The sequence below is a fragment of the Rhopalosiphum padi genome, chromosome 1 (assembly GCF_020882245.1).
Source record: "Rhopalosiphum padi isolate XX-2018 chromosome 1, ASM2088224v1, whole genome shotgun sequence".
Taxonomy (NCBI): domain Eukaryota; kingdom Metazoa; phylum Arthropoda; class Insecta; order Hemiptera; family Aphididae; genus Rhopalosiphum; species Rhopalosiphum padi.
In genome coordinates, this window is record NC_083597.1 from 54849511 (window position 1) to 54876800 (window position 27290).

General features: G+C 31.8%; 2 protein-coding genes across 2 annotated transcripts in view; one reads left to right on the forward strand and one right to left on the reverse strand.

The window, feature by feature from the left end:
• LOC132918654 (protein expanded) overlaps positions 1 to 12028 on the forward strand; it is a 30222-nt gene extending 18194 nt beyond the window's left edge. The window contains exons 3-11 of the mRNA XM_060980045.1: positions 111 to 210; positions 1361 to 1440; positions 2329 to 2408; positions 4219 to 4408; positions 5202 to 5444; positions 6474 to 6539; positions 6716 to 6881; positions 6986 to 7149; positions 8101 to 12028. Of these exons, the coding sequence (XP_060836028.1) occupies positions 111 to 210; positions 1361 to 1440; positions 2329 to 2408; positions 4219 to 4408; positions 5202 to 5444; positions 6474 to 6539; positions 6716 to 6881; positions 6986 to 7149; positions 8101 to 10521 (3510 nt within the window). The 3' untranslated portion in view covers positions 10522 to 12028. The remainder of the gene's footprint in view (positions 1 to 110; positions 211 to 1360; positions 1441 to 2328; positions 2409 to 4218; positions 4409 to 5201; positions 5445 to 6473; positions 6540 to 6715; positions 6882 to 6985; positions 7150 to 8100) is intronic.
• A 1689-nt stretch (positions 12029 to 13717) lies between these two features.
• Positions 13718 to 19976, reverse strand: LOC132932155 (bleomycin hydrolase). Its single transcript, XM_060998392.1, has 9 exons — positions 19641 to 19976; positions 17135 to 17292; positions 16919 to 17071; positions 15438 to 15530; positions 15230 to 15367; positions 14919 to 15167; positions 14418 to 14647; positions 14226 to 14346; positions 13718 to 14160 (listed from the first exon to the last, which is right to left on the reverse strand). Exons 1-9 carry the CDS (start codon positions 19657 to 19659, stop codon positions 13951 to 13953), a joined length of 1371 nt encoding a protein of 456 aa, XP_060854375.1. The 5' UTR covers positions 19660 to 19976; the 3' UTR covers positions 13718 to 13950.
• Between the last annotated feature and the right edge of the window lie 7314 nt (positions 19977 to 27290).

Below are 27290 nucleotides of genomic sequence, written 5' to 3' on the forward strand. Positions count from 1 at the left end.
AAATCATTTTTTTTTTTTTTTTTTGGATTATACAATATTCGTTTCTAGTACTATAACATAAACTTTATATGTAAGTATGTGAACGTTTAGTATATTTATGATGTTATTAGGGTAAATCTCGGGTGAAAGAAGTCTTCTCACAGCTGACGACTTACATGATTGCTCAAGGAATGCAGGACGTCGAATTGTTCGCACTGGCATTTATTCTAGGTAAGTCTAATATTATACACTATACATAGATATTATGTCGATAGTTTAATGGTGCATTGGTACCTACTACCTGTGGGAAGATATAATATAATTATATTGCAATGTAATTAATGTTTGCATAATTGTACTTAACATTTATATACTACTTAATACAATGTATACTATATAGTATATAAACTATAATATAGTAGTCTATTTAATATTATAAATTTTCTGTTTCTACGACCAGTGTTTAATGATATATATATATATAACTTACAACCTGCGACCACATTACACACGGTAAACACGATCACATTTTACTATACCAGTATGAATGATGTATATATATAAATGTGTATAATACGCTATTCAAACAATTTTGTAAGCATACTTACCATTTAAATAAATAATAATACAAAACTGAAAAGTATAGTAATGGTAATTACTAATTTAAATGCGTTTTTAATAAGATGAATGTAACACGATTTATCGCATGTATTATTATTGTATAATTTGATTTCGATATTTTTATAATCGAATAGATGATTGATATTAAAATAAAATAAAATACATTTTTTTTTACCTCTATGCCCATAGAACATAATTATTTAATTACTCTACAGTTGCGATAATATTTTCAATTAATTTTATTATTTCACAAATACCGTTTATACTATACATATGTACAAATCCGTTATGGATGCCAGTATACGGTAGTCTGTAATTTACCTGTGTGTATATTATAATACATGTGTATTTCGATTGTATATAAGTGTTTGAATTAATTTATATACAAATATCTTATGCATAATAATGTTATTTATCGTTTTAATTATTATACTTGAAAATAAATCCGATCTTATATTTTAATACCCAATACCTACTTACCGGTTTATTTAAAAAAAATTCAATTAAAGTTTATATGACGTGTTTTTTGTACAGAACTATAAACGTGACCAACGGATATAAGTTTTCAACAAATATTATGTTATAACGATAATAATAATAGATAATATAGTATAGTAATGTAGATCGTCTATTTATATATATTTAATATAAGCTAAAATAATACAATATGTTAAGGCGCATCGTGTAGACAATTCAAGCGCATAGTTACATTACCATTGCAGTTGAATGATTATGATGTTTTTTGGTTTTTATGTTTTAGACGAAGAATATTTTTTCACTGACCCCGAAAGTAAACTGTCTAAGTATTCGCCAAAAAGTTGGAAATCCTCTTCGACATTTGTAAGTATTTTTTTTTTTTTTTTTAATAAAAAGTTATTAAAAACTAATTTATTCATTGCTACTTTACCTTGCGCTCTAGAGTTTACGAAGAAAACTGTAGACCCCCGTGTTAACCGACGTCTTGCGATACGATTGAAATTAATTAAAAACAATTTAATTTGAGATCGCTATAATATACCAAACATATTTATAGTTGTGCAATGTTAATAATTATTTATAATTTTGTTATTCTATAACACGGATTCGTAGTTGGTTAACATCGTTGTTACTCTTACAAGTGAGGTGGACTGAGAGAGAATACTTAAAAGTGGAATTTTATTTTTTAAATATTAATTTGTTGTTCCGTTCAGGCTGCCGCGGCATGTCGGTTAGTATACGTATGTATAATTATGAGTGCAACCCGTGCGAGAAGGGAAATTTATTATGTAACTGTCTCAATTTATTCCAGACGAATATATATATATATATATATATGCGCGCATACACAATAATTGGTTTTTAAGTTGTCAAAATGATATGTTGTTTTGATACGTACAACAACAAATACGCATATACATATACAATACATATATATATATATATATATATATATATATATATATATATATATATATTTATATATATAGTTTATCGTAATATCTGTAGATTTTCGTCTCAGTCCAAGGTCACGTTAGATTATTGTGTTCCTTCCAGCTAAAGACATAAGTATACCTGTGCAAGATTGCAAGAAAGTATTACATAATGCCAAATGAAAACGGGTTTAATCCCTTCTTTGTCTTCCTCGTTTATTATTTACATATTATATTTATAACGTACACTCGTGTATTTGATTACAAGTCAACATCGGTATTTTAATTTTGTTTTTTTTTTTGTTTTATCACGCCTTAGGGTCTCGATCAAAACGGCCAACCTCTACTCCAGTTGCATTTACGCGTCAAGTTCTACGTCGACACTACTAAATCTCTGCGGTAATTACAACGTATACGCACATATATACACTCACATATATATTATATAGAGCGATAGATATATTATATATAATTTTAATTCGTATTTTTTTTTTTTTAAATAGCCGCCGAGAATATATGATATGTTTGTGTGTGCACATATTTTATTACATTATACATTAATACTTATTCAACTCGCCGGACAAAAATGTTTGAATAAATATTAAACGAGTCATTAAGTTATTTAAAAGTCATATTATTCGACTGGTAGCACGAAGCGTTTGCGTGCGTACAGTTTAATGCATTCGTGGAATTTATGTACATATAGTTATAGTTATGCGAGCGCTTATATACATTTTATATTTGTATACGTATATCGTATGTGTACCTATATATATATATATATATACATATACATTATTCGTGTATCCGTAGTATATACATAAATAAATACCATGTGATCGACAGTAAATTATGCATTAAAATAATTATAAAAATATTTACGACTTATTAGCTGTCACTGCGCGTAGAATTTTTTCCCGACGTCAATTCGGTACGACGGCGATGGGTGCGGAGAAGAGAATCTCGCGTATAAGACAATGATGAAAATTCGAACAAATGCGTTCACGGTTCACTGCTATTGCTCGAGAAACAAAATTAATAATATTTTCGATAAACAGTAGTGCGTATAATTATGAAATACAGGCTAAAGGCTTTTAAATCGTTCGAATATTTTCATATAATGTGTAATGCGTATATTATATATAGGTTATTATAGAAGCGTGGAATTAATCCTTATACCACGTTAACTATGTAGACATTGTAGACGATATTTAGCTACCTATGAATAATATAATATCCATGTGTCGTCGGGCGTGATTTTAACGAACGAGTTAATGTCGGATTAAAAACAAAATCTAAACATAGATACACGCGTAAATATAGGTATACCTAATTACTATATAAACACATGTACCACATGCCACGTGGGCCATCAATAGAAAGTGTGATGGCAACGCTACATTTCGTGAAATGGAGATCGCGCATACTATTTAATTTCTGACCTAATCAAACGATAATCGCGGCCATTCGGCAGGGTCCCGTGGCTTTTTTCGGATCTCGGCAATTATAGATATCGGTGCTACATTATGCGCCGGATGAGGTTGAACTGCGCACTTATTCTATTTCCACTGCTTTCGGTATTAATATTGAAGTGCGTTTGAGTAGTTGAACATTATATATAGCTGTGATACAGTACGGACATACGATCGTCCATACATACCATGTGATAATACCCATCTTATACCTCTCATTCATCTCGTCTTCGCTAAACACTACACTACTATACATTATAATAATAATGCACCTAAACGCGGTGTCCGTGAATTGCAATATAATTATATGATTAATAATAATCTCCATATAATCTCAAAATTCAAACATTAAATATCTAAATCCACGTGACCCAAGTCACTTCATCAAAGAGTTCAAAATCGCTAAGATTCACTAATTAAATATTTCTTTCCTCTCACACTATTACCCAAAATCTTAACAGACAGGTAAAAATATTCTGCTGGCTTACAGAGAATAAATTACTTCTCTAGTCTTGCCCAATTTACCTGTTTTTTGGGCACTGGGTGCTTACCCATCTAGTATTCTGCTTATATAAATGCGTTATTACCAAAATTACTTATTGTACATAAAAATGTATAGATCGTGATTATTTTTTAAATAAGAGAAAGGCATAGATTTAATTAATATATGTGAATGCGTAAATTTATCGAATTGTTGTCATATAATATATATTAAATTAGATACGTCTGCTTTGCAGAGATGACATCACCCGGCAACATTATTATCTTCAGCTGCGCAAAAATATTGCGGACAGGGGCGGCACCACGGAAGACGGCGACCAGAACGTACTGCCGCTGGTGGCACTTGGCCTACAGGCAGACCTCGGCGATCACACGGCCGACACGGACATATCGTCCGAGCTGCTCGAACAGTACCTCCCGTCGAAGGTATTGACTAGTAAAAATATGTATCACTCGCGTAACTCACCGCATTGCCTATATATTATATAGGTACTGCTACACTGCTACAGTGTATTATAATTTTCTCCATTGAATCGTTGAGCTAGAATATGGGACATTTTGTGCCCCTATTTTACTAACCCTTTGAGAACATTTTTTTTTAATGGTTAGGTAATTAATTTTTTATTTATATAATTGTATAAACTTAGTACGTTTTCAATAAACATACAAAATTCTATCATGATTTGACTTAAATAAATTATAAATTAATATTTTTAACTTAATTTTAACAAGAAGTTTTCAAGTTATTTAACTTTGTGTACTAAAGGTGGGCAATACGTAAGTGTAACGCAGATACACGGTAATATAGGTTTGAAACGTATGAGAGCTATGATGATTTGAAATTATTATAGTTATTAATATTAGTCTATCAAGAAGTATACTTAAGAATTTTCAAGTTAGAATTTGATTAAATTTATTACTAAAGGAAAAAATGGAGGTAAATATGTACGACGAATCGCTATGTATATTTATAGTTTATCTTGAGAATTATTTTCAAAAATAATTAATAAAAACATTGAGATACATATGTATAGAATTCTCCCAAGCCTTATGATAATTATTAAAAATATCTATTATGGTTAATGTAATCCGCAAAGGTACTTTTGGGTAAGATTTCGAGATCTATAATACTGTAATCATCTCGTCTAAACGATGTTTGATTCATCACTCATCATTGAATGTATACTAATATTATATCGTGTACACTTCTTTGTTTCAGGTATACAAAATTAACGAGCACAAGGTAAAACAGACGTTGTGCACTTTGCACAAGGGCCATAAAGGAATGTCCAAGACTTGCGCGCAGACAATGTTCGTCCAGGAGGCCGGACCGGTGCACAAGTCTCATCTGTACCGGTTGCGGTTGAACAAGTCGCAGCCGAAACAAACACAGGGAAGCGCGCTGTCCATATGCAATAGCGTGTGGCTGGCTATTTGTACCAACGGCGTACAGTTGTTCCACGTGAGTTTCATTTAAAAATCTAACATTCATGATATTTACCAATACATTGCTTATTTTATTAATGCAATAATACCTATTACCCATTATATAGGCAGAAATTAAGTAAAATTATTGGGGAGCTATGAACTTAAAATACCTAAATATGTTGAAAATAAAATGTATTTGGTCTTCTGTTGTTACCATCCATGGTAAAATCTGGTTAAATCCGTCCCATTTCCTACGTCCGCTTTCACATAGTGTTCCCGCCGTGGTGGTGGTCTTCTCAATAGCATCTTATCGACAGGGTTCTCCTCTATAATTATTGTTTCATCTATTAAACCTATATTTCACCTCGTATGACCTTGCCACATTAGTTTTCTATTTTTAATCTTTTTTGTGATATCGGGTCTGTAGAAAAATTATTCAAATTCATAGTTATGTCGTTTCTACTATTCACCAATACGGTTAATTTCATAATAAATTATAAAAATTTAATATTTCGAAAATTTTAAGTTTTTTTTGTGAATAGATATTCATATTAATCACAAAAATTTGAAAAATATTCTGTAATTAAAAATTCATAAAATATTAATTGATTTTAACACTTACACGCTTATGTTTAGGTTCCTATTAATAATTCCTAAATTGAATAACCAAAATATTTAAAAGTTCAAACTTTCCGATAAGTAGTTCGCAACCTTTATGATGATTAGTAGTGATAAGGTTTCATATGTATTTCAATTTATTTTTAGAGTACATTAGTTAGTGGTTGTGGTTCACATTGATTATTCGTGGAAAATAGGCAATTTTTTCCCGTTAAAATATTTATTTAAATAGTCAATATAATCATATTATTTTTATTATAATTCAACTATAAATATTTATTACCATTTTCTATAGACAAAATTCGTAAATCTAAAGTACTCAAATTATTTCTAACTGAACTAGAAAAACTTATTTTTGACTAGGGATAATTCCCAATTTCCACCAACGACCTATATTGTGATATGTATTTTAATAATAATTGATCCAATAAATGTTTATAAACAGGAAAGCTTATCGCAAGCGCTCAGTTGTTTGTTCTTGTGGAACAACATCGTCAAGCTGTGTTTTGACGTGAGTATAATAATAAATAACAATAATAAGCTACATAAATATGGTTTTTAGCCATTATTACGTATACTATGTAGAAAATAGTCAATAATAACGATATACTATATAATAGCATATAATTATATAATTATATGTGCAAATCATAATTGGTTTTTAACGAAATGGTATTGACGTTGTAGCGTAAAAAATTCGAACTAAGACCGTCGAACGCTGATCGGCTGGTGTACTACACAAATTCGGACGAAAAGAGCAAGAGGCTGTTGGCACTGTGTCGAGACACGCATCAATTTTGTATGACAGTACACCCGAGGCTTTTGGACACGTTTTTGAACAACAACACATCTGGTGAGTGCGCGAGACGAATCGAGAAAATTAATAAAATTCTAAACTGTCGCCGTGTCTATACACGTTAATGATTACCTAATATTTTTGATTTTTGTGCTATGCAGATAAAAACGCGTTCGATGGGCTGAAATGGACCAACGAGAAGAAATCAAAATCAATAAAAATAAACGACGATGACGCCATCGAAAAGAAAAAATGTGAGAATGGCGGTTGCTCCGATTCCAGTATTTCGACGGCCGACCCGAAGACCTCTATTTCCAAGGACAAGGTATTTATATTATATAATGGCCAATGGGTACATACGCGTTTTAAGTTTTATCATCATCTCGCAATCTTAAAATTCCTTTTGATATGATGACGTACACTAGTTTTCAAAAAATAAATTTATTCAACTCTTAAAATGTATATTATTTGCACATTTAATTGAAAAATGTAAGTAGGGTACAATTTTAAATTGTTTTATAACGGATATTTTACATTTTTATAACCTTTTCATACAACACATAATGCACTCTATTGCATATCTTAATTTTTTTTTTAATTACCTTAGGTAGTTGTGTTCCAATCAAACTAGAGAGCATTATACGTATTATATTTTGTACACAATTATACTGCATCTATGTCAGTATACAAACTCACATCCGGTGTCAGACAAGATAATGAAACTAATTAACTTGAATTATATTATAGTTAAATCAACGTTAAGAACGTAAAGTTATAATTTATTAGTTAAGAAATAATATATATTTAATTATGAACATTTGAAGTTAATAAAATGAAAATATTAACTTAACTCAATGAAAATGAATTACACTTTTTTAAAAATTATAAGTATTTATAACTAAACATTTTGTTTAAAATACATTAAATTAAGTATTTAATTTAATTAGTTTATGGGTTTGAAATAATTTTATATGCAAAAAATAAGCAAAAAAAAAAAAAGATAATGATAACTAATTCGTTTTAACTACTTCAAATATTACCTATAGACACGTATAAACATAAATTTAACTTCATGTTATTTTTAAAATTATCTGAAAATAGTCAAGTAGTGATTCAATAAATTTTATAAATAACGAGATATGATACGAAGTAAATTATTAAATTAGCCAACTGGTCAAGTTAAACGGTTTATAGAGAAATCAACTTTTTAAACGTTTAAATCGATTTACTATAGCCTAGTATTTGCTAATCATCATACATCACGAATGTGTCGCAGGTGCCGAACGGGAGCATATCGTCCAGCGTGGAACTTGGATACAGCCACACGGCGCAGAACTCGACCGTGTCCGAGTTGGACTACTCGGTGCAGTCGGCGCAGGACAGCAGCGACGCTTACCTGATGTACAGGCACCCGAGGGCCAGGGCGGCGTACGTGGACAACAGCAACCAATCGGCGAACACCAGCAGCGGCGTGTACACGTGCGCCAGCTACAGCACAGCGTCTAAGGAAATGGCGTCCGCGTCGTACACCACAGACAACTGTAGCTGCAGCGTGGACTGCAATCACGGCGGCGGTGTCGGCGGTTACAAGACCACCTCAGCGGCCGTCATGCAGAAGTCGTCAATGATGGCGCAGCAACCGGACGCGGACTCGGCGTACAGCGCGTCGCTGCCACCGGAAACGGTTGCGGCGTCCACGACGTCCGCGGACGAAGACATGACGAGCAGCCGCGGCGGTCAGCAGGTCGCCGCGGTCGACGACTGCGACGGCGGCTGCGGCGGTGGCACCGACGAGCTGTACGACCTGTCGGCCGCGGCCACCAGCGACAGTTCGTACTGCATCGGAGGCGCCACGACCGCGTCCGACGTAGCTCTGTCGTCGGCGTCGTCGTCCAAGTGCGGCGAAACGGGCTGCGGTAACAGATGCGCGCTGGACGGTTACGCGGACGCGAGTGGCGCGGCGACTGGCGGCGGCGGGCGCAGCCGCAGCGGTTCGGTGGTCAGCAACTCGGGCAGTTTTCGCGGCGACGGCAGCGACCCGTCCGAGGGCGGGCGCGGCGCACTCCTATCCGCCGTCGAGCTGTCCGACCTGATCGTCGGCCGCAAATCGCTGCAGACGCCGCGCAAAGGTTTCTACCCGTCCCGGCCGACCACCAGCTCGACATTGGACTCGGACTCGGATTACGTGACGCTACCGCCGCCGATGAATTTCGTTACCGGTGCCCCGTCACTGTCCAACTTGTCGCTGGCGAACTTCGACTGCGGCACCGGCACCGCGGCCGCCCACTGGGACGTCCGTCGGTCATTTGACCTGTTGTCCAACGTGGTCAAGTTCTGCGGCGGCCATCATCATCACCATCACCATCACCAGTGCGTGCAGGTCAACAGCAACAATTACCTGGACGTGCACAAGAGCGGCGCCGCGTTCTACCACCACATCTACCCGGCAGCCGCGGCTGTCGCCTCCGTAGCGCCGCCGATGCTGCACGCCCGACAGCCACCTCCGCCCCCGCCGCCGCCGCGACCCAAGCGATTCGACTTGCAGCTGGAGCAATACAAACAGCAGCTCCGATCGGACGTTGACTTTGTCGTGTACCCACTCCAAGACCCCGCGGTCAGCCGCCAAGAGTACGTGGACGCCAAGCTGGCCCGCGGCCGTCGACACCAGTACCACAGGTACTACGGCCGCGACCCGCCGTCGTACCAGGCCAACGCGCACTTGTACCGCAGCACGCCCAACGTGGCAGCCGCCGTGTCGCCGCCCCCGCCACCGCCGTCGTCGTCGTCCGCGTCTTCGTCGTCGTTGTCCCACCAGCAGTATCACCACCACCATCACCATCATCACCTACTCAGTCAGCAACAGCAACCGCCGCCGCCGTTGCCTCCATTACCGCCGCACCTGAAATACGCGTCCAATCAAAACCTGTTGTTCCCGGCCACCGTGGCCGCGGCCGCCGACTACGCCGCGCAACACCATCATCACCGCCACCACCGGTTACAGCCGTTACCACTGCCACTGCCCGTCCGGACGTACTCGCACGACGACTTGCTGGCGGCCACCACGTCGGCGCCAGCCGTGCCCCCCAAAGTGCAGATGTTTCGCCGACGACCGCCGCCGCCACCGCCACCCGTAACCGGACTCCAGAAACCCGCGGCCGTCGTCCACCCTCGTCGCACAGCGGCCGTGGACGCTTCCACCACCACCAACACTACCGCCGCTGCCACCGCTCCGGCGTCGTCCACGACGGTGTTGGACATCGAGTCGTTGCGGGAAAAAAGTCGTAACTTGGACTTGCCGCTCATATCGGCACTGTGCAACGACCAGACGCTGCTCAAACAGACCAACGCCCTCGTCACCGAAAACAAGGCCACGCAAACGGTGGGCTCCGCGTCGTCTTCGCTCGCCGCCACCGCGGCCACCGCGTCGTCATCGTACCAACCGCCACTGCCTCCGTACCAGCCATCGCCACTGCCCTCGTCCTCCGAACAGACACAGCCGTCGCAAGGCAGCGTCGCCTCTGCCAACAAACCGAATTGCACGAGGTGCACTAACGGTACGTCGTCGTATTCGTCGCCACCGCCACCGAGTTTCATGTCGGTCTCCGCGTCGCCGTCTGCTGTAGCCACCGCCGCCGCCGCCGCGAAGACAGCCAAATCAAAAACCAACCATGTCAAAACCAATACAAACATTATTTAGTACTTATCTAATACGAAAACACACAAAAATATCATTACGAAATGTTTTTCTATTATAATTTATATTTATATATATTATATACTAGCGGGAAGAAGGGTGTCAAGTATGACGGTTTTGGGGAAAAGAAAGAAACCTTAAATGTATTGCCAGTCATTACTAATAGGGGGGGGGGAGAGGGAAGAATTATTGCAGATATTGTTCTAAAATTCTTTCGGTTGAGTTAACCGATTTCGAAAAATTTTCGTTCATATTAGAATTTGACAAAAATTGCTTTTGTTTTGACCAACGCAAATATTTTGATACCTATAAATATCTTTGTAATAATTCGGGAATGAGGGTTTCATCCAGGATTATATTATACGCCATATTCCATTGCCGTGATTCGCCAGTCTTCAAAATATAATATATAATAGGTACTACAAACAGGGTCAAATGTTTTTACCCGGTTTCTTTGATTTTTACTTGGACACCTTCCGCGCACGTAATTTAGTATCGTTACCTTATAATATTTATTTATTTGTGCCAATTTTATTTTTATATATGTGTACTACGAATGGTAACATGATTTTTTTTAACACTCGTTACACAACTCGCATAGATTTTGCTAATTTTAAGCATACAATATTTATATACATGTATAATATGAAAAACAATGTGTATAGGACTTCAGTATCAATTCGGGGTATAAGGCACTTAATATTTTACAGTAGTTTCACTGGTTATTATGCTCCGGTCAATATTTAATGTTATAGGTAGGTACCTACTCAAAATTAGGATTACCATAAAATATATTATAGCTCGGGCCGAGTTCACAGCTACGTCGTCTGTAATGAACGATACCACGATTAAAACTGCCATGGATACGACACGACAAACGATGTAGCTGTGAACCTGCAGGTTTACCTTTTTTTTTGTAATTGTCTTCTGTTTCGTTGTAATAAATGTACTGATTTAACAATATTATTCTGATAAGACATTTTGTAATATTATCATGGCCGATAGACTGTTATTTTAGCACCGCCATAAATATTAGGAACGTTCAATTGTTAGTTTTTAAGAATTTTGATTAACTTTAGACTTGATGTGCCAAAAAATGATTGGCCGTATGTAATTGTATTATCCAGTTTTTCTACTGAATAGAAAACATAATAAATGTACCTACATGTCTACAGCCTCGATTGCCTATTATTTTGTTATAGGACCTATATTATTACATATTATTAATATTGTACACACACATTTGTGCTTACTTGTGTTAATTAGTTACCTAAAAAGTGCCTCATCATTTTTTACATTTTTGTATGTTATTATTAAATACTATCAAAATAATACATTTTCTTTTTTGTACATTAAAGTTACTTTTAATGTTTTAGTTATTTAAAAATCAGTACAAAATATTGCACAGTATTATTTTGTTTTTTTTTTTTTTATAAAATGTTTAGATCTAAATGAAAATTGTATATCTATATATTTGATTTGAATAAATATTATCTATTGTAACTTGTAACATGATGTTTTTCTTCGTGAACGCTGTATCTTCAATTCCAAAAATTTAATCGTAAATACTAAATAGATAACGCTTATATAAACATTTTGTGAAAATTTCAAGTATTTACAATGGTTCGTTTTTCAGTTACAGCAAAATCAAAAGTGGTTTGTCAAAAAATGGTTATGCGTAAAAATTCCCGTTTTTCCGTTATTTTTCAGGGTTTTTCATGACGCTTTTGAAAACTACTGGAAATTTTTTAATTTTGATCCCCCAAAGTACCAACTAGATGAATTTTCTTTTTCAAAGAGGGGTTGAAGTCAAAAGTCAAAGCATTATTACTACTCCAAAAATGTACTCATCAAACCTGAAACCGATTATCACAAATAATATTAACAAACTAAAATAAATCTTGACAATTTTTAAGGTAATAAATCGTGCCAAAATATTAAACATAATAGTAGTGGGATAGGTCCTGTGGTGGATCTAGATTTTAGAATATGTTTATAGTGGGTGCTTTTTTGTTAATATAATTCCTAAACCTTTATTCCCCTTTTTATGTATACAGTATACCCATGATGAAATTTAGCAAAAAAGTTAATGCTACTTTTTTAACACATTTTAATTTTTATATTATATAAGATCGTATACTAAAACGAAAATATATACAAATTAAACGTTTTCTTCCTAATATATACATTATTACAATAAGATGTTACCATTAGCTTTTAGGAAAATAACTTAGCGTTTGTAATATGAAAACTAGTTTTCATTTTGAATATTTTAAGTTAAAATATAAATTAATTAATAAAGTAATAAAGACGTATCCATTGAAGAAATAGTCCGGACACTGGACAGTATTCAGTAAAAAGAATACAACATTGAAGCATTTAATACGGCAATTGTATCACTATTAACTATACCTACAACGGCTACAACCTACCACATCAAATTAAGTGGTTTTTCTATAAATGTATAATATAATCTATATTAACATCCATATAGTAAAGAATTCTTTTGTTAAGCATCTTAGTAGTCAATAGTATAATTAAATTTTTTCTAACCACGTTTATAGTTTTCTAATGAATAAAGAATTTCTAAATAACTATTGAGATTTGATTAACACATTTAGGACACTATACACCTCTCTGGGAAATGGGTATTGGCTATCCCAAAATAGATGAGGATTAGACAGATTATTTGGTGAAATTATTAACAAACTAACAAACTTGAAGGATAGAGATAAAGTCTATCAAATTTGTGCTTTGTTGTCAGTCTGAGTGAAGACTAAATAAAAAAAATATTAATTTACATGCCCACTGTTGGTATAACTGTTTAAATACCAATAAAATAAATCAATTAAAGCATCATCTTGTCATATTATTTATGTTATAAAAGTTCAATATGCAGATCAGCAGGTGCTTAAGTCTTCTAACTTCACTACTCGATGGGTTTATCAGTGATAAATTCCATTCACCAGTTTTTGTCAATAGAGTCTGTCAAACAGTAGATTGTCCTTATCCTAAATATATTAAAGGAACATTTTTATTTGATACAAAATAACATATTGGTTTTATTTTATTTTTAATTGATTAGGTATGAAAATTTGTTATTTTCACAGTGACCATCTAGTAATAAAAAGTGATTCAAAATTTCTTGATTTTTTAGGGGGAATTTAGGTGTGAAAAAAAAAAAAATAATTTTTGTGTATATTGTATAAAATATGTATGTATGCGATTTAATTCAAATAACACACATAATAATATGGTTATAGAACACAATATTATATAATACACAAATAAAGTTTGAAAATGTCAATACAAAAAAATGGTATGACATTTTCAAACTCTATTATATTATAAATAACTGCATATTATATAATATTTATACATAATAAGATAAGTATGAAAAAAAAAAAATTAAAAATAATAATTCAGTAATAATTAAGCTAATGTTCCCATTGGATCCCAAATAGGAAGTACTTGAGGCTCTTGTTGGAATACAGATAATACCTCTTCAGATAAAAGACTTTTGTCTACAACCACTTCAAACACATATTCCTTAAACCAATCTGTGGTCATCATCAAGTAACCCTTGTCGCCACGTTCTTCACCCCAAGAGTTTTCAACACGCCACTTTGTTGCATTACCATTCTAAACAGATGTAAAATGATCATTGCGTTATATATTTTATTCATACAGTTCATACGATCACTCACTTCTACATTGACTCCAGTTAGTACCATCGCGTGAGTCATGGCAGATTCACCATATAACATACGCTGTGCTTTAGTCATTGGGATTGATACATCAGTTCCAAATACTAGCTGGTAATCATGGCTAAAATCATATATACTCATAAATTATGTCTTCATATATGAGTATATTATAGATTATTTTGAAAAACTTACATTTTCAAATCTTCCAATCCAAGTTTATCAGAAAATCGTTTGCTCACTTGACATCCATACCATACTGGTTCACCTTTATTTACAATAGATTCTTGAGCTGCTTTGATTAATACTTCAATTGGCTGGTTGTTATAGAGAACTTTGCGTCCACCAGCCATATTATTTAACATGTCTAATGTATACAATTTACCATAACGGTTATTTGGTCTTGGATCCGAAATCAAACACACCTAAGTAATAACAAAATTGAATACATATACTACATATTATTAAAATAATTCTAAAGTCTGAGACATGGAAACTGGCCCTTGAACATCAGAAACCTACTGGTCATTTCGACCATGATGGGATTAAATTTATACTTAGCATTTTTTGAAAATATGTGCAATGAATGGTATAGGTTGAGAGCCTGTGGCTAACAGATGGGGTAAGCAGTGCGGGACACAATACTCGGAGGCTAGTTTTCACATGTCGCAGTTTATAGGTAATTTAAGCACATACTTTTTCTACGACATCAAACACGGGGCGGACATGTGTCAAATAGAAATCCAATGGTGTAATAGGTCCAACAGAGTTGAACACTTTAGATTTATCATAGTATTGCCATTCAAATGTGGCTGGTGGTATACCCATACAAATACCAACAATACGATAAATGATCTCCATTTGCTCTTCAATTTTAGTTGTAATCTCATTGTCTGTAGCATGATCACTGACAAGTTTATGCAATATTATGGCAAATTCTCGAAGCTTAAAATGAAAAAAATGATCTTGTTATATTAATATATATGTTGTTAGTTACGACATATTACCTTGCTGTTCAGTATAACATTAATAGTATTACTAGTTTCACAACTGAACGACTCTGGGAAATTCTTCTTTGGCATCAACCCATACTTGGTTATGATGTTGACCAACATATCCCACTGACCTCCATCTTCAATAGGTTTCTTTATCCAATAAAAATAATTTTGAGTTTTTTTATTTAATAATATAATTATGTTAATTAATTACACTTACAGTGAGTAAACAAGCAGTGGTTCTATCATCAACAGTTTCACCACGCTTAGCGGTTTGTACAATTGCATTTAAAAAATAATTGCTTCTTTCAATCTAAAAATACAATATATAAATTAAAAACTATTTAAAAACATTAATGTATGTAAACAACAAACTATTGTTAACTTTAATATAATGGTTTTTTTTCTAAATATAAGTAAATTAAAGCTTAAAAATAATTATTACTAATCAGCCCAATTTAGTTATAAATATACTACATTATATTTTGGTTTATATTTTTATAATTTTTTTCTACATTTTGTCGTAATACCAATGTTATATATATTTACATTATTATATTAAAAATATTAAGCGAACAATATATGATTTCTGTTTCCTCAACATTCCAAAGCTCTGAGGATTGTTTTATCTTTGGTGTATTGCAGAGCAAATATAAAGTTACTATTCGCGATAGGTAAGAAATTAAATCATAAGACCATTTAGCTAAATTGGCAAATCAATCCTTACTTTCAAATAGTTGGCAAGCATTACTTTTTAGAAGAATAATTATATCCATCCTAGATAAATGTTATAAGAATTAATTAGAGTTTACGACCCTCCTAATAGTACTTCTTCCTATGGGAAAAGGTAATATATATAATATCCCGTATAATATATTAGACTAACAATCTTTCCCGTTATCTTTATTACAATTTTGAAGAATGCTAAGAATAAATTAAATACCAAAATTATATAAGTATACTAATTTGACAACATTTTAGATTTTAAGAAAGGGATAAATGATTTTTCAAAGTTGTTTTCACACAAAAAAATGTTTGTATAACCAATTACTTTCCATGTTTTACTTAGAATTAAGGTTAAAATGATTAACTATGAATATAATTTTATTTTGTTTAATAAACAAATTTCCAAATTTTACTTTGGTACACTTAATTAATATAATGTAATATTAATCAACTAAAGTAAATAATTTATTCTTTTAATTAATGTATACAACATCACATTTATTGTTATATCCTAACAGCATAGTTTAATAAATAACTAATATTACAATTATTAATTACAGAATAGTTTTATATCCTCCTATCAAATATTTTGTAACTAAATAATGGTAAAACTGAATAAATATAAAACAGATTTTGTGCTGTACAATATTTGAGCTCATAAACATTTATACTCTCAAATAATAATGACAACTGCACATGAAAAATGATTGTAGTTTTGAAAAATCTGAACAGCATTCTGTTTATTATACCTAAACCTCCATTGTGTTTGGGTTGAAATTTTAAGCCCCCTTAAAAAAAAAAAACCAGTCCTATTGACAGAAGTACAATACAAATCATAAATGAAGAACAGGTGTGTAAAAGGGACCACCTATTGTTAACATAGTCTAACAGGCCAAGGTCATATTATAAGCATACAAGTATATATTTTTCAGGCATAAAGAATAATATCTCAGTACATTTTTATACAAACCATACCTTGTCCCAAAAAAATATATAAGCTTGGCTGAATTCAAATTCTTCTAAGTTGAATTGTTTGATGAATGGAACTCTGATCACATTTAAACATGCAAATATCCAACAACGACCTGAACTCCTTTGGTTAGTTACTGGTTTGCCTTCAGTTTCAATCTATACAAGACAAAAACATACATTAAAAGGTTATTTGGATTTAAAGTCAGAAATCAACCAAACCTTGTGTGTGTAATAATGATGGGTTTCTTGTACTCTAATTCTTGATGTGCTCACTTCTGTCGGGCTGACACGAGAACAAGCATTTTGGGCTAGCACATTTTTGGCATCACTGAAGAATGCGTCACGGAATTTTAATACATTGTTGGGACTGATGACAGCTAAAATATAAAAACCTTATATTCCAGAAAGTGTATACAACAAAACATTATTATTATTTTTAATTTAAAATAAGTATAATACCTTTACAATAATGTTATACAATATATACACATTTCACATGAAAGCTATCTATTGATACTAGTTTAATTAGGCATAGTCATAAATCAAATGCACCAGGCTGTTGGATGCCACATAATTAATTATTCATTAGGTATATTCATTTTTTTTTTATATGATTTTATCACACTTGATAGTTAACATAATTGTATCTGTATAGCTTATTGGCTATTTAACTATGAAGAAAACAAATTATAAAGAATTCCAAGACATAATTCATTGAGAGGACAATATGTATAGATGTATAGTGTTCACCTTGAACCCTTGTAAATATAACAAAACAGAATTTATGCGCAGCTAATCCAACAATTTATAAAAGGATGGTATTTTTAGAAACTTTCAACAAAGACGATGAACATTGTCATCCAGTGCATGTCTTTTATTGGTTCACTGTATTCCATTGGACACAGTAACGGTAAATTAGTTTTATTATCAAATGTATTCATCTATTGCTCAATCATAAACTATTATGTTAGAAATTTATGAGCAAATATAAATTTCTTATAGTGCCTATACTATAAAATGGGGATGAAATATGTTATTTCATGTTATTTACATTTAGAAATGTATAAGATATTAAAAAAAGAAATTTAATTACATTTATTTGTGACATGTGACTTTATGTTTACTACTATGAGATAATTGATTTAGATTATTTGTTGTAGTTATTTTCATAAAACAATTGCTGTGAATTAAATTATACATCTTAAATGTAAAAAAAAATATTATCATGACAGTTACTAAAACATGGATAGTCGGGCAGCAGTATCATAAATAATCAGTCTTTAATAACAAAAATATACCAGTAAAATAATAATTTATAATATTAAAATATAAGTAGGTAAATAAAATAATCAAACTTCTGTAGTCTCATATAAACATAAAGAATCTTTTAATGGATGTCAGTGAAAATTAACAGTATTTATAGAATTGGCAGTGTAATTAAAGATGATTATTGAGTTTAAGGTTATTCTAAGTGGCATTTATTATTAAAATTAGTATTTAATTAATAGGAATTTGTATCAATAAAATTAAAAAAAAATTAGGAATAATTTATTAAAATATAAGATTTTTATAAGTATAACTATGCTTCCGTATTAATATATGTAAATATTTATTTGTAATATGAAATAATTATTTTTGCATTTAATTAGATAATAATAATAAGAACCAAACTGAATAAACGAGATTTGTGATATAGAAGACTTTTTAAAATAAATAAAAAATTATTTTTAACAGTAATTAGCCATACTCATCATTTATTTTATAAGAGAAATTAAAAAAAAAAACTGTTTATAGTCTTATAGATGTAACAAATCGTCAAATATAATACCAAGATTGATACAACCTACATAATGGTATCTGTATGAATAATCTTAATATTATTTTTTATCAAAGACCAATGAATATTATCTGTTAATATTACAGCAACGTTGGAGATTGTTTTATATCAACATTGTAATATAAAAAAGTTACTTATCAAATAGATAGTGTTATTGTCGAGTAAGCAAAAATAAATAAGTTAAGATTAAATTGTATCATAATACTATTATTAAAAAAAATGCATGTCATTTGTTGGTACAAGGTTGTCTAGTGTCTATCTACAGGTTAAAATACTGTTATCTATATAGTGCTCACTATATAAACATATATTATGTTTTTAGTTTAGACTAATTAAGAAAAGGTATATAGAAAATTATTTATAAATAAAATTTAAAAAACATAAAAACTATTAAGTAATTTTATTTTGAAATAATAAACTGTGATCTTACTGAATAATAGCCTATTCATTTTAAAATGTAAAAATTTGCCATGAAAAAGCTAATATACAAAATTGTGAAGTAAAACCGACAGAGACAACCATCAAAGTACCTACAAAGTAACAATCCGTAGGTAGCTTAGAAAAAATTTAAAAGGAACATCCAACAACAGATCTCGAGCTACGTGACAACAGTTACATTGTTGTGTAGTGAATTCTTGTAAGATTATGCCGGCGAAATTTAGAAACGGAGAAAACTTCAGTTCGAATGATCCACAAAAATCCACAGATACCACTTAGGTTCACCGATCGCTCGAAAATATAAAAAAATCCAAAACTGTCGAAAACCACAGTTAACAAGTCGGAAAATCGTTTTCGAAAACCGACGGCGTCAAAATACGACAGACATTATCGACAGCGGCGATGGCCGACAGTAATAATTTAGTGTTATTGCTATGATATTATACTTACACGAGAAGGTTTTCGCCATTTTTTCGGAAGGATCGACGCAACACTACGCGATCGTGATTTCGGACGGGATTCCCTGGTCAGGCGTTATTGATAAACTCGAGTCGGCAGCAATGGCAGCTGTGGACGCTGTGGTCAGTAGTTACAGTGGAACGCAAGTGTGTTATTGTAGTGCACACTACAACAGTACGTAGTAGTGTAAATATACCGTGCGCGAACGCGCGTGCGCGAATAATAATAATAATAATATCGTTGTTGGCCGCGCGGAGGAGGGGTTGGTACAAACAAAACGGTAAACCGGGAAATCGTACACAAATAAAATCAAATCACGAGACTCGTTCGTTGCAAGGCGGAATAGGACCGGACGAAAACAAGTAAACGACAAATGGTGAACAAATCGTGTAAACACTATAAACCATAAAATGGTGTTATTGTCGTCAGTCCGCGTCCGGTGGTCGTGCGCGTGCGTGCGTGGCACACTACCGATGCAGCGTTGGCGGCGGTAGGTCGTTGGCCCGATCGACGGGCGGGGGGGCCGTGGCGTTTACCGTTCGGCGGCGACCTCGTGGAGGCGAAAATAACGTGTCGTTCTCGTCCTTTTTTTCTCTCTCCCTTTGTAATAATATCTCCCAGACATTTTTTCCCCGCCAATTTTCAAACCTAGAAATCGTGCGCACGCTTTTACAGTACCTCTATTTGGGTATTGGGAACTCGTGTCATCGAAACGAATTTTGTCGGAAAATTGACGAGGACATATTGTAAACAATCTCACGTCTTCGGTATTTATTTCAATATATCCATACGGAAATGCCTGCATCGTGGTAATGTGGTGTAAGGCAGATGAAAGGCCGTTATTGGTTTTCAAAAAATTATCTAGAATTCGAAAATTACAAATAATTATAGGATATTTCGTTTTTATCAATGAAAGTTCTATAATGGTTTATGATGGGCCATGCGGGCCGTGTACCCGCGCGTCTATCATCGAATGTTATAAGAACATATTTATCTGTTTAGTGTATCTTATAATAGTACCATTAGTACCTACACATTTTGTATGATAATATAAGCGTTTTTAAATTGCAATAATTTACATATTACATGCTCACAATTTGCATAAAAGCTGAAATACCGAAGAATATCCCAATCCCACCGTACAAACACAAAGAATATTCATGATTTTAAGTTTGATAATACCATGAACTTCGATAACTTAAATCGGTTGGGGGCGAAAATAAAATTCGAGATATCGAAAATTCGACTTTTAGAGGTTCAAGCTATCATAAATTGAAATGCAGCGCCATGGCATTCCTTCGAGTTATCGAAAATTCCACTTATAGAAGTTCGAGTTATCGATGTTCCGCTGTATTATGCTAATTCAACCATTTCAACCTATACGAAAAAAAAAGATCACAATGTCTGTTCTGCTAAATTTAAATTTGCTAAACAGTTGTTCAAATCCATTTTGGAAATACATTTTTATTATTTCATAATAATTAGGGGATATCAATAAAAAATTACCTACTAAAACGCATTACAAAACTGTGTAAGCGAGATATTCTTTATTAAAGCATAATTTTTTCATCCAGATGTCTCGATTATTAGGATAATATCGATTATGGAACGAGTGATTTTCTAACTTGATACATTAAGTTATCAACGATTATTCGTAAAATACTATCGTATCTAAATGTTTTCTAAAACAATGTATCTGTACCTACAAACTCTTTAAAGTCAAGTATCTGGATTTATATCTAGAAACTAATAAATTGAGAGTATTTTTTTTTGCACAATTGATAACGCTATGCGTGTTATTATTTTCTTATCGTATTGTATTTATATACGCAGTCCATTTTTATTATTCTAAGAATTTTTTTAAATTGCATTGCATTTATTTGATACAAACACAATCGACTTATTAGTTATTATTTATTATTAATATCATTTATAACACACAAGTTATTGGGTTGTTGCTGCCATCCATACCTTACGATACGGCTTTTCGGCATACTGCAATAATATAAATTGAAAATAAAGACAAATAATATCAAAATTTAAGGAAAGAAACTCGAAAGACCACTACCCTAGTCCATTCCACGCCATGACGCCATCATAGCAGATTCGCAGTATTATTACTTATATAAATTATTATAAATTATAATTATTATGACAGTGACAGTCTATGTCGTTTGTAACAACTTTAAAGGATTTGCTCCTGTTAAATATTTTCTTGTAATATATGTCTTTATAAATATTAAACTGTAAAAAATTAAACTTTTGGTTAAAAAAAAAAACACGGAAACAGGCCAGATTGCAGCCGTCTCGTCGAATCCAGGAAACCGAAATCCGGGCATTACCGCGCCCATGCCTAACTACCTACTAGATTTACTGTTAGAGTGTACGATGGTCGATGAGTATGCGCGACGAAAGTACACGACGAAAACCGGTACAACGAGACGAGTGTACAAGAATAAGCGCGTCGCATCGTCGCGATGCGGTCCGCCCGTGTGAAGTGCGTGGTACTCGTCGTTGAATCGAGAAAGCGACATTAGTGTGTTGACCGAAATCGAAATAAATATTATTAAGGGAATGACGAGCAACACTTATACATATAGTGTACGTTTAATTGCATATCCACAAGGCCTTGCAGTGAGAATCCAAAATATTCATGTTATAATATTATTAGTTATTACCAATTTAACAGAAGAAAACTAATAAATTAAATAATAATAATTTATTATTAATCAATACTTTTATCTATTTATTTTATATTCTCAGCGGAGCGACGAATGTACCTATTGATTTTACTATAATGTGTTTTTTTGTTGTTGATAAGTATGCGATACTATATATTAAAAAAATAGGAGTGGTTTTGGATATAAAATTAGATCCACTCTGAAGAGGTAAAACTTAAAAATTCCCAGTATTTATTTTATTTATTTTTATAATCGGAAAAACAAACAAAAAATTTAAAAAAAACAGGAAATTGTACGTAAATCTAATTTTTGACAAAATAAATTTTGTTTTTTTTTTATGTAACTTGAAAACAAATAACCGTAAATTCTTGAAATGTTCACCAAATATTATTGTTTTTTTTTTATTTACAATAAAATGTTGACCATGGATATGCTATTTATATGCATACAATTATTTTTTATAAATGTCGTTTAAAAATTATTTGCTAAAGAAATTTTTGAAAATGTAATACAAAGCTCCTCATACGTTAATAATTTCTCAATTAAAAATATCGAAAATGTATAGTAGTCACAATAATTTTTTATAAACGTTTAAAGTTAAAATTTTGACATAAGTCATAAAAACTTATAAATGTACAAATGATTTTTTAGTTAAAGATTTAAAAATGTAATAAAATCGGTTCATTATTAGTTTTTCAACCAATTACTCGTATGAAGAAAAATTCTACCGGAAGGTTAAATTAATTTTTTATGAGTATTTTAATAGTACAAAAATGTTTACAACATTCGATATTCACACGTAAAATAATTATTTCTCTTCAAACAATTTTTGATATTTAATTGTATTTAAAAAAACAAGTAACAATAATAGATACTTGAAATTTTAACCAAACATTTATATTATCATTTTTATTATATGATAAAACTTTAACTTTAATTTAGTTATTTATAAATTAATTAATTTCTTTTTTTTAGTTTTTTTCTTTAAATATCACTTAAAATTTAAAATTTATTAACATTTAATTAACTTCTACAATATTTCACTTGGGTATTTTAAAATAATAATTAATAAGTATACCTTATGTTAAAATCTAAATCTTGTATTTTTTATAACAATATGTTGACATTTTAAGTTAATACCCGCTACAACTATTGATTAAATAAATCGTGTGTTCAATACCAGAAATGTATAAAATTATTTTTATAATTAATTGCTGTACTGTATTGGGCTCTCTACTGTTTATTATGAATATTAATGACTTATTGAATATTAACTGTGATGGATCAATTTTTTGTTTTGCTGATGACATCAATTATTGATTGTGATATAAATAAAAATCATATACATAATAAATCTACTCATTTATTAAGTATCATTAAAGCATGGTTCAAAAATAATCTTTTAGAACTAAATATTTACTAAAATGTAGTACCTACATAATATAGCCAGTCAATGTCAACATTGCCCGTCACACATAAATGGTACTAGTAACTAGTTATTACTATTATATTATAATAGTTGTTAGTACTAAATAATTACATAGTTAAAAATCCTACATCAAATATTTAACTATAATTGTGTATTTAAAGTAACCCAGTGAAAAAAATGATTTGGCCTACCTTAAACATTGGCACCCCTATTTAAAAATTGAAATGGCGACCCTGATCATTGTATATCATTTTTTATATTTTATGTGGCATAAATATTTATGCATTATTGTAATATGTCACTGCGAATGTCCGCGATTTCTGAGTGCTGACAGTCACCGGTTAATGTCAACATGTCGTCATACACCACCAAAGTCATTGGAGAATGTTGGCATATTGATTAAATTTGTACTGTTTGTAAACATTTACTAGCGAATGTCGACATTTATATAACGATAATGGTGAATGTTGGTAATGCCGATATTATTTAATCTGGTCTTATATAAAATTCTAGTACCTACCTATACAAGATGTAATTGTAAAACAAAGTGCACCACAAAAAAGTGTGGTTGTAGAAATGTTGGCATTTTATGCAGTTCAAAATGTCATGACAGTTTGTCATGTTGCAATAATAGTAGAACAATTTTTGCCGTTGTTTTAAAATAATTTTTGTATAGCAAAATAATCATAATTTAAATTAATAATACAGGTATAGTATTGTTCAATAATAATAATCATAATTAATAAAAGTAATAGTTAATATTTTTAACTAAACATATCATTTCTATTTTATATTATTGTCTATACTCTATAGTCAGTGTTGAGTTCAGATAGCAAAAATAACATCTAGGTAAATATTAGATTACTAGCTAAATTAATATCTAGATTAATATGAAGATAGAATATTCAATTTTTATCTAGATAAATATGTAGATAAAACTTTTTCATCTAAATTTTTATCTTACAATAGTTAATTTTTTATTAATGCTTGACATGTTATTGGATTCATTGTTTAGTAGTTGATAAAGGAAAGCAAACCAGGAAGGATTATTTTGTGTCATGAATATACGTATAAAATACATACATAAATATATTTCTAGTTTAAGAAAACTGGTTTATACTTTTTATATAATATTCAAACCAAAAACTAAAATATCAATATTAAAAGACATTAAAATAAGTATAAAAAAAATTGAGCAAATCTTAACTAATCTAAAAATAAACCAAACATATTTCAAAACTTTAATTGTATAAATCCAATTTGATTAATATACAAAATGTGGATGTTCTTTTTGTTTTTAATGACGTACCTACTCATTTAACAAAAAAAGTGAAAAATTATTTTTAAAGAAGATATATTATGAAAACTTACCTTAATATGACTTAATAAGTTGCCACTTGAAGTTTTATATGCAGTAATGACTTTATGACAATTTTGACAAGAAGCTTTGATTTTATCACCATTTATTGACACCAGTTTATAAAACGTATCGAATAAATATTGAAATTTAAATTCTGACAATGGTGCCGAAACGTCAACAGCAGGTGGGTCATCAACTTTTTCCAGACAAACTCTTTTGTTGGACGTTGTACTTAAAAATCTATCCATATTGATAATATTTGCAGTAAACAAGAAATGAAGAAAGTACACGACACGAGTATACGAAGTTGTAATTAACAATAAAATTACTCTGCAGTCTGCAGGCAGTCGCAGTAGTGACTATTTACTATCTGATAAAATTAAATTATTGTACAAAATATTATAATATAGTAATGTATACAAATAATATGATATACATTATTATTATTATGCCTATGCTGTGCGAGAACTATTTTTAGTATATTTCATATTATTTACCAATAGACAGGACAGGTGTCGGGTACATGGTGTTATATTGTTATATTTATATCTTGTATTGATAAACAACCGTTATGGTCGGTCGTTTGGCGGGTGGGTACATTATTGCTATTTTTAATTCGTTTTCGTCTTATCGAACATTCAATATTGTAATCTAAAAATTACTATGGTAACATGATAGAATAAAATTATTACAAGTAAACAGCACCCAAATGTTATTATTATTTTGTACTCTTGTAGATAATAATATCATAATATTTTATGTAAAATGGCTAAATGAGTAAACAATTATTGAAAAAAATACACATGCATTACACAAGATCTAGATATTTATGTAGATTTTCATAATTTAAATCTTAGATACCAATTAGATACTAATTTATTTTTTCATCTAGATAAGATGAAGATACTTAATTTTCATCTAGATAATTTATCTAGATAAATTTATCTAGATATGACTCAACACTGTCTATAGTACTATACTATAATATTATGTGCGAATACGTAACCTATGTCAACATTAACCCAAAACCGTGTTGTGTAGTGTGTCAACATTGACCAAAATTCCAATGTAAATGTCAACATCCACTAGTACATGTCTATATATTATTTTAATTATTCAACATTCACCAATTTAGACATTTAGTAGGTGTATGTCGACATTCACTAGGCAATTGTCAGCAATTGCGGACATTCACAGTAACATATACATTTGTACAAATATTTATAATACATGTAGACATGTATAGTATTCAATTGTAATGAAAATAAATTCATATTCACATTATATACGTTTCGTTTTAAATAATTTGTTCAAAAATATAAACATTTCAACATTTTTGAAAAAACTATATTGTATATGCATTATCTAGGTGAAGGAATTTAGGAATTAGTTTATTTTTAAAAAAAACCATCAACAGGTGACTGTGGGACCTATAAAAAAAAAACAAAAAATGGGACCTTTTTACGTTTTTATATGCGTATATTATTTAGGCAACATATCTATTCGTTTATGTAAAGTTTAAAAAATATGTAAAACTTACTCCTTCACCCAGGTGATACAAAATATTGCAGTTTTTTCAAAATAGTACTATATCTCTTTCAAATTGATAGCATTAATCAATAAGCATTTCTATTTATTTTGCCTGTGATGTTCAAGTCCGTATACATGGGTGGGGGTTGTGGTTCAAACCCTAGTAGAAACAAAAACTAACAAAAAACTATGTGTTTAATTATTTATTGTACATTTACAGTTCATGTATTAAAAATATTTAAATTTTTTTTAAGTTTTTCGAACCGTCATTTTGGGTTTGAATATATTTAAAAACCAAAAATCTCTATCTACGATTATCTGAATCACCTAACGAAACTACCTTTTGTTTAACAAGATAGTTGTTCCAAAATTAATTTGTTTGAATTTAATTAATACCCAAAATCGCCAAGTTGAGAAGATAATAAGCCGGAACTACATAATTATTTTTTTTCATGATTTACGAATTTTGTCAACATTTGAACTTGTTAATGTTTATAAATAAATATTAATTTTATATATTTTTAATATTTTTAAATACCTGCAATGATAGTAACTTATGAGAAATCTATAATATTTAATTTTCAAGGTTTTTAACTTAACAAATAATTTTTTTGTCAACGGCGATTGAAAAAAAATTTTCT

Bases quoted from the DNA above. Each gene is read 5' to 3' on its own strand.
- LOC132932155 (XM_060998392.1), bottom strand. The intron at 15,531-16,918 runs GTATGGTTTGTA...TTGTATTTTTAG, and splicing joins ATATATTTTTTTGGGACAAG to ATTGAAAGAAGCAATTATTT. The intron at 15,168-15,229 runs GTAATATGTCGT...TTTCATTTTAAG, and splicing joins ATGTTATACTGAACAGCAAG to CTTCGAGAATTTGCCATAAT.